Source organism: Limulus polyphemus, unplaced genomic scaffold (genome assembly GCF_000517525.1).
Source record: "Limulus polyphemus unplaced genomic scaffold, Limulus_polyphemus-2.1.2 Scaffold3403, whole genome shotgun sequence".
NCBI lineage: Eukaryota > Metazoa > Arthropoda > Merostomata > Xiphosura > Limulidae > Limulus > Limulus polyphemus.
In genome coordinates, this window is record NW_013669013.1 from 21090 (window position 1) to 29569 (window position 8480).

The 8480-nt window shown below is 33.7% G+C and overlaps 1 protein-coding gene across 1 annotated transcript; it reads right to left on the reverse strand.

The window, feature by feature from the left end:
• Positions 1-3562: 3562 nt before the first annotated feature.
• Positions 3563-7471, reverse strand: LOC111088246. Its single transcript, XM_022397770.1, has 2 exons — positions 7364-7471; positions 3563-5670 (listed from the first exon to the last, which is right to left on the reverse strand). Exons 1-2 carry the CDS (start codon positions 7447-7449, stop codon positions 4209-4211), a joined length of 1548 nt encoding a protein of 515 aa, XP_022253478.1. The 5' UTR covers positions 7450-7471; the 3' UTR covers positions 3563-4208.
• Between the last annotated feature and the right edge of the window lie 1009 nt (positions 7472-8480).

The window sequence follows — 8480 nt, forward strand, 5'->3', positions numbered from 1 at the left end:
GGAAAACTCCATAAAGAAGGTGTTTGGGCGCCTCACGAACTCTCCGCTGATCATCGTTTCCAACGTGTGAACATTGCTTCGTCTCTTCTGGCGTGTAATGCGCGTGAACCATTTTTGGACAGAATTGTCACAGGCGATGAAAAATGGATTCTCTATGCGAATATTAAACGCCAAAAACAATGGCTCATTCCTAGACAAAAACCACTTTCAACTCCAAAACCTGGACTCCATCCGCAGAAAGTGATGATTGGCATTTGGTGTGATATCAAAGGAATAATTCATTTCGAACTCCTCAATCCACAGCTAACTATCAATGCAAAGATATATAGTCAGCAACTGGAACGTTTAAATCAAGCCCTTCACCAGAAACGCCCTTCACTCGTCAATCGGGAAGGTTTTCTTCTTCTCCACGACAATCCACGTCCACATGTGGCACGTTTGATGCAACACAAGATTATGGAGTTGGGTTGGGAAGTTCTCCCCCACTCACCATATTCTCCAGATATGGTACCATCAAATTACGATCTTTTTTGTTCGCTGCAACATCATGCTAATGAGAAAACGTATGCAAATGTGGAAGGTGTTAAAGAGGACATCGACATGTTTTTTTGCTACAAAACCAAGTGATTTCTTTAATCAGGGCATTAACAACCTAATTGTAAGATCGAAAATCATCATCGGTAATAATGGCGACTATTTCATTTAATAAATGTTTTGTTTTGATATGTAAGTTCGTTTTTTTCATCTAAAAAAGCGACATTAATTTCTAGACGACCTAATATTTTACTTCTATTTCGTTATAATTGTTTCAAACTGCAAATGGTATTTCTTTTTTTCTTCTTCTAAAATCATACAGTATTTTGTTCTTATTGCTTGAAATCCAAAACTTTTAGGTCCTTTAAACTGTTTTATTGCTGAAGTTTCGGAATTCGGGACTCAATATGTTCTCGTTGTTTCATGTTCTAGACATTACTTCAGATTTATATTTTCAGGGTTCGGAAATTACTTGTATTGTTTTGTAATACAGATACAGTTTCGTTTTATTTCAGAATCTAAACATTATTATCATCAAGTACAGTAGTACTTAATATTTGGGATCGTGATGAGTAATAAAATCGAATTATGTTTACGCATGCCCCCGCTTGGTATTGCTGGCGCACTAAAATATAGCTAATGAAAATGAAACAAACAAGTAACAAAAATTAATTTTAGAAAGAAAGATAACCTAGCTAGATATAGTAATATGAAAAATGTATCCATACTTTGACTGAGATTAACACAATTACAATTGGTCAAAATAGGAATATTATTTTTTTTATTTTAAGTAACTCAGTTTTTGTAGTCTTGACTTTCTTGTTCCAATACTTTTTGTAGCATTAAAATTTTCTATATTACTATAGCTAGCTTGGTTTCGTATATATCGATCCCTACTTGTCTTTATAACATTTAAAATTGTTTTATTATACTTGTAAACTAAACATTATTACATAATATTTGGACCCGGCATGGCCAGGTGGCTAGGGCGCTCGACTCGCAATCAGAGGGTCGCGGGTTCGAATCCCTGTCACACCAAACATGCTCGCCCTTTCAGCCGTGGGGGCGTTATAATGTAACGGTCAATTACACTATTCGTTGGTAAAAGAGTAGCCCAAGAGATGGCGGTGGGTGCCTTCCCTCTAGTTTTACACTGCTAAATTAGGGACGGCTAGCGCAGATAGCCCTCGTGTAGCTTTGCGCGAAATTCAAAAACAAACAAACATATTATTTGAGATAAAGGATATTATTTTTTCTTGTTATTTCAATATCCCACCACAATATTCTTCTACTTATTTCATACTTTAAATAATTACAGTGAATAATTTCTAGCATTTGACGATAAATACTGAAAGCGTTACAAAACAACAAAAAGAGGTTAGCTTTTTATATTTTCAACTTCGCTTGCATTAATTCTGGATAATTTATGTCCAGATTAGGGAATAACTACGAAAAATATTAGTTTCACCTTCTAAAAGGCGACTAAAAACAATAATTAATAAATAGGTTTTTTTTCTTTATTTGTGTTAGCCGCTAAGGTGGTTCTGTGGCTGTCACGGGAAATATACACGAATTTTAGCATTCTACTGAGCAACAAGGGAACATTCTATGAAAGAAAACAATGAGTAGAAATTACAGCTATATGGTAAACACATTTTTATAGTAAGAATAGTTTGTTTCATTACAGCTGTAATCAACAGTGATCTTTATTGAAAATATACAAACCTCAACTAATTCATTTTTGTTTCGTGTTCCAACGAATGTTCTTTGAAGTTTTGCAAATAAAACAAACAGTACGTTAAGATAATTAAAGCATTATTGTAACGTACAGCATGTTATAGGTGGTCCAATTAAACAGTTTTGTATTTCATATGATTAAAAAGCAAGGATTCATGCACAGATCTATGCTCAAATAAACAGTTTTATATATACTATACTGATACTAAGAATATGTGCCCAAAATATTATCCTAATAAAAAACGTTTTGTGTTTTGCCTGGTATATGTTACTGAAGGTTCATACCCCAAACCTCATACTAATAACGATTTGTATTTTATCTAACACTGTGCTGATTTCATGTTGTTTGTTAGTTTAGTTATATTTATCAAACATTTCCAACTCTCAGGAACTGTTAAAGTTAAAATCCTGTAAATTTAATGCTGATAAGATTTTGAATTGATAAAAATGAAGTATTAAGAATAGAAAATAATTGGAACTAGGTTATTTTGTTGTCTTAATTAATACTAATGTAAAATCAATATGATTAAAATTTGTGATAAAACCATAATTTTAATACTAATGTAATAAGCAAGTTTATTTTTCAATCGAATGAAAACTATTTTCTCATATTTTTTCTGCACAACTAAGCTTAGAAACGAAGTACCACATGTTGACATCTTGGAATATTCCTGTATACAGTCACAGCTAAGAGCACGTTGTTCAGTATATAAGCTGAAATGTCGTGATATGTCTTGTACGAAACGTGCACGTTTTTATCTTTGACAGGTGTGGTTCAAAAATAGAAGAATCAGGTGGCAATACTAGGACAAGAAGATTTAGCAGATATTTCACCTTTCATACTGTTTGGGCCGTAACATTTATTTATCAGTAAATATTATACCAGTGTAAAGAAAAACCTGCATAAAATAAACATACTTTCTACGACATACGTAAAAGTTGCATCTACTAGAACTTTATATCTTCAGAATCATGATATCGAGATATGTGGTGCGAGAGATGTTATTTTAGCACAACTGTAGTTAATATAACGTGACAAACACTTCCCGCATAAGATTAACATGAAAGCGAACACCAAGAAAGTCATGTGATAATTAACAATATGGACGTCACATTTAATTGAGGCAACTTGTTTGTTTGCCTTTAAGCACAAAAATATGTAATGGGCTATCCGTTTTCATCCATGGCAGGTTTCGAAACCTGATTTTTGCGGTATAGGCTATCATACTTACCAAGGAGCCGTTGAGGAAACAACAAGACATACTCATTCAATTGTATAAAAGAATGTAACTCGACAGTAAGAAAGTCACATTTATTTAACAACAGAAATTATACATATCAGTAAACAATAAGGAAATCATCAAAGTAAGTCTCTTCTAGAATGTATAAAAAAAAGTATTCTCGATATAATAACAGGAAAGTATACTGAATGCTAGCAAAAAAAGTTATCTCAGCGTGAATATGTGGAATATTTTGCCTCGAAATAAAAAGAAAAGCAGTAATAAGTACCTCCAGGTAAACAACTGGTGGAGTCTCTCTGAGAAAGTAATTCCTATCAGAAGAACAATAAAGTAATCGTGAAACGGGCAGCATTGACAATAACCTAAAGCTCATCAACGAGAATTATCTCTTTGAAGCTTATAACGGAGAAATAAAACTTATTTTGTTGACAATTATATTAAAGATAACAGAAGTGGGTAAATATGGAAGCTTGTGTAATGATCTTGTGATTATAAAGAAAATTTTTGGTGAAACCTAAATCTAAAACATTTAATATAATTTTGTAACTAGTAATTATTGTTTCGTAAAGAACGTGTTCAACTTAGTCCTTTGTGAAACAATAACCGTTATGAATACTTTGCATATCATATGATTTTATGTCTGTAGCACATTTTAAATACAAATAATACCACTATTTGTTTCCAAACTGTTTCATATCAAATGTACTTCAGCCAAGGTGACATTATCTTAACCATTTCTTCTCCATACAGGTTGGGTATTAAGTCCACATAAATAACTTTTTGTTTTTCTTGATTGAAGTCACATCCAGGAAGATCAAGATAGCGGTGTACTAAAGCACGATTCTGTGTATTTTTCTTGCTGGTTTTCGGTAGCAAGTAACTGTCGTGAGGACCGAACAAAACTGCTTTATCAGGTCGTACGATGTACCTTAAATAGGCTGGCCACATGGAAGATAGGACGACTGCTGGCCTAGCGATTCGCTTCGAGAATGTGACAAAATTCGAAGAATTTGGGAAAGGCGAAACGAAAGATGGGAATTTTAAGCAGAAGATAGATTGGGTGAACCTATATACATCACAGCAAATTCCAGCACCATTGGCGTCCATATACTGGATCACTTCCACTAAGGTTGTGTGATTTAGGTTGACGGGAGTCAGGAAGTCTTCGATGTCTAGAAACATCAGGTGAGAATAATGATGCATATGTCGATAACCACAGTCTTGGAGTCCGGAGTAGTAGGCAAAAGAGGACCCCAGTGCCGGGTAAGTAACTTTATTCGTTTCCCAAGTCAATGTCCATGGAAGAATGTTCACGGACATGCCTTTAGACTGTGCTATGACATCCAACAGTCTTCGAAACTTAGTTGTTGTGCCGTAGTCATAAAATGAAAAGTGACGGACACCAAGCACAGAGTAAAAGGATACAAACTCAGCTAATAGACGCGTTTCTTTCATAGAACCGTTAAATGGCGGGACACAGACAGCGATTTTCACTTGAGAATCAACCGAACCGTTAGGAATAATGTGAACTTTGATCCAGATTGGATCTTCATAAGAGGAAATTGATTTAACTCCCACATAGGTAGGTACACTCTCTCTGAAGATTTCATTGGAACATATCAGATTGCATGCATTATGAATTTTATCAATATCTGATTCATTCATTTGAATTTTAACAATATGTTCTTCCCTTTCAGGTGAGAAAAACTTAGCCCAGCACTCAATGTTTGGCACTAAATCCGAGAGTTTAGTTTCTGTTTTTGCAATTATTCTGATCACTGGTCCACCAAGCAAACTAGACCGATTATCAAAATACGCTGAGTAAATGTCTAGATCTGATTTCACATTAACCCAGTTGTCTGTCCAACTGTTCGCTTCCTGGACTCCAATCCAGTTGAACTGGAATGAGCCCTCTGGCTCGAAAGGAGGGGAAGAGGAAGGCTTTGGGGTCCTACCAGTCTGCTGAATCGTCTCCCATTCAGTTGGTGCGATTTTTTTCACTCGAAGCTTTAGTTTCGAAGACAGGATTACATTTGAAATAAACAAGTACACTGGAATAAACGCAAGCAGGATAACAAGAGCTTTTGCTTTCCGAAAAGAATAGGCAAATATGTAAGGGTTAACTACCCGCTTCACTCGCCAACCTGTGAACTTCTCTCTGTAAAGTAATTATAAGAAATAACACTTAAACTATTGCTAAAGTTAATGAAAGTAAACAAGAAATAATTTGAACATTTTGAATACAGATGCATATATGCCTTATTATAAAACAATGTTAATCTTCATCCTTCATTTCATTTTTTTGCAAATCAGGCATTTGGTGATTTTGGAGTGATCTGAAAAGCAAATAATTGGGCATACATCCTATGATTGCAAATGAAAACTTGGCAGAGGGTTCCCTTATATCTTTATAGTACATGAACTTTTACTTTAATATGGAATACGGTTACCATGAGCAACAAAGGCCGCCCAACATCAACGTCACATAATTGAAATAAGAGAGTTGATAAGGTTCTGAGATATTCTTGACCACAGGGTACCTTTAGTGCCTGGAGTATCTCAACGTAATATGGTGTATCTCCCATGAGTATCTTAATACGACTGAGGTAGAATGTATAATTATGAAAATACAACTGAGACTTGTTAAATGTGTATTCGTTAAGTTCCCTCTTCTTCAAAGAATGTGAAGGCGAATTTAGTACGGTTGGCATTGGAATTATTATTCGTCAAACTGAAGTCCAATTGTACCATCATGTGGCAGCACAAAGAATTGTAGGATGTGGTCTCTATAAATTGAGAGATCAATAGTTCCATTCTGAAGGAAGAAGAGGTCAGCACACCCATAAGTGTTTAATCCTGCACACACCATATCTCCACCTGCCATCAGTTTTATGCATCATGTCTGTGTATGCAAATGAAGTTTATCTAATTCCGGATTATCTTCAAATTAGTATATGTTTCTTATGATGCTGTATGAAACTCAATTTATCTGTAAAACAGTAAATCTCCTCACATGTCACTATTTGTATTCATATAACTGATTTGCATAACAATGAACTGAAAGGTGGGTGATTGACATTATTTTATAGCAATTTTTTGCGTCGCCATACCTATATCATTACAAATTCGAAATTACCTTTCCTTGATTTATATATGTATATATATCTGTATGTGTCTGTGTAGCTTGATTCTGATGAAGCATAAAAAGACACAACATAAAAACATTAACATATAATATCTCCGTTTGGATTCACTGCCAAGAAGTCAAGTGGACATTAAAATAACGATATTACACTGCTTATTATACGCTTTCTAGTTCATAAGATATAAGTTAATCACCTATATTAAATCGAACAAAAACGAAAAAATACAGCGTTAGAGAATACAGTCACCAAAGTTAAATTCAACTAAGGAAGATTAGGATCAAATATGGCTAACCAAAGTTAAGAACAGCCATAAGGAGATAGAATTAAAAGTATAGTGCGTCATTTATTTTGCTATATTCTATTTTATATTTTGTATTTAAAGAAATCTGAGTTAAAGATAATGCACATTGCAGACTAACAGTTTACCTGTGAGTAATAATTTTTTTCTGGTAACAAAATCATTGTATCAAACAACATTATAAACGTATCCACTAACTTATTTTTATATACATATTTTGAAATTCTTTTCTATATAAAACCTTTAAATTTATTTTGTCAAATGCACTAAATATGAGTGTTTTTATTATTGAGCATGTTTCAAAGTAATAAGTACAAATAACTATTAAAATTTTGTTCTACTGAATATCTAGAAATTCCCTCTGCGTCCATTAAGAATAGTTATAAATGAAATTAATACCTACTTACTTAGACCAGAAGGCAGCTTTACTAAATAGATCAAACAAGTGTTGAAAAATCTGGGTAATACTACTTTCAAAAATCCGAGAAACCATGTTGAAAGGTGACGCTGCCAACCAACAAATGATCAAAGAATCCCCAACAGTAAGAATAACACAGTATTTCCTGCACATGCTTAGTCAAAGTTCTGTGAACACATGTTTTCAATGTGCCTATTTTTAGTGATGCATTTGTGAATTGTCATCCTTAAAGGATGTTACTACAGAAAACACATTATTTTATCTGGAAAAAAGGTAGAATACTGCGTCTAATCGTTTTATTGCTCAATTTATTATGCATGTAAATTGTTAAAATTGATGGAGTGTTATAGAAGTGTATTTTAATAAAGTGAACAATCTGTGAACATTCACAACATATTACCACTAGTTTAGTAGTAGCCATCTGTTACGTATTAGAATTTCAAATAGCCTGAAATTGAGTCCATTGATAGATTTAAATTTAGTAGTTAACTTGTAGGATTTAGTACTTAAATTAAAGCCGATATTTAGTCAGTTTATGATGTTTGCCAACAAGATTGATACACAGTTTTCTTTTTTAACACAAATACGTTTTAATATACACACAACAGTACAATTTACAATAGCATTATTACAAATAGTTATTACAAACAATAATTTATAAACAAACTTACAAACAATATAAAGCCTTTTTTCTAGTCTGGAACTTCCTTGACATCTTATCGAGGGTTCACGATGAGCGAGTTAATTAAGAGTTTATGTAGGTACGTTTCACTTAACAGTGAGCTAGCTAGCCCTGTAGTCTTCACAGTTCATACGCCTATTAGAGATGGAGTTTCCACCGATGACGTTAGGTAATGTTTTCGTAAAAATATTAATGCCCCTGGTCAAATTCTGAAGTTTTCCGATTGGTTAGCGTTATAACAATCACAGTTATAGCTACTGAAGTTTTATAGCAAACTAATTATAGCGAATTAATAATAGATATTCTCTTTGGCACGTCGCATTGGTTATATTCATAGGCGTGTGGAAGGTTTCTAGAAAATTCAGATTATTGAACAATACAAGGCTACATTTAAGCGTTTTACGTACATACATATATTGTTGAT

Bases quoted from the DNA above. Each gene is read 5' to 3' on its own strand.
- LOC111088246 (XM_022397770.1), bottom strand. From the start codon at position 7,449: ATGGTTTCTCGGATTTTTGAAAGTAGTATTACCCAGATTTTTCAACAC. The intron at 5,671-7,363 runs GTAAGTAGGTAT...ATTACTTTACAG, and splicing joins AAAGCTGCCTTCTGGTCTAA to AGAGAAGTTCACAGGTTGGC.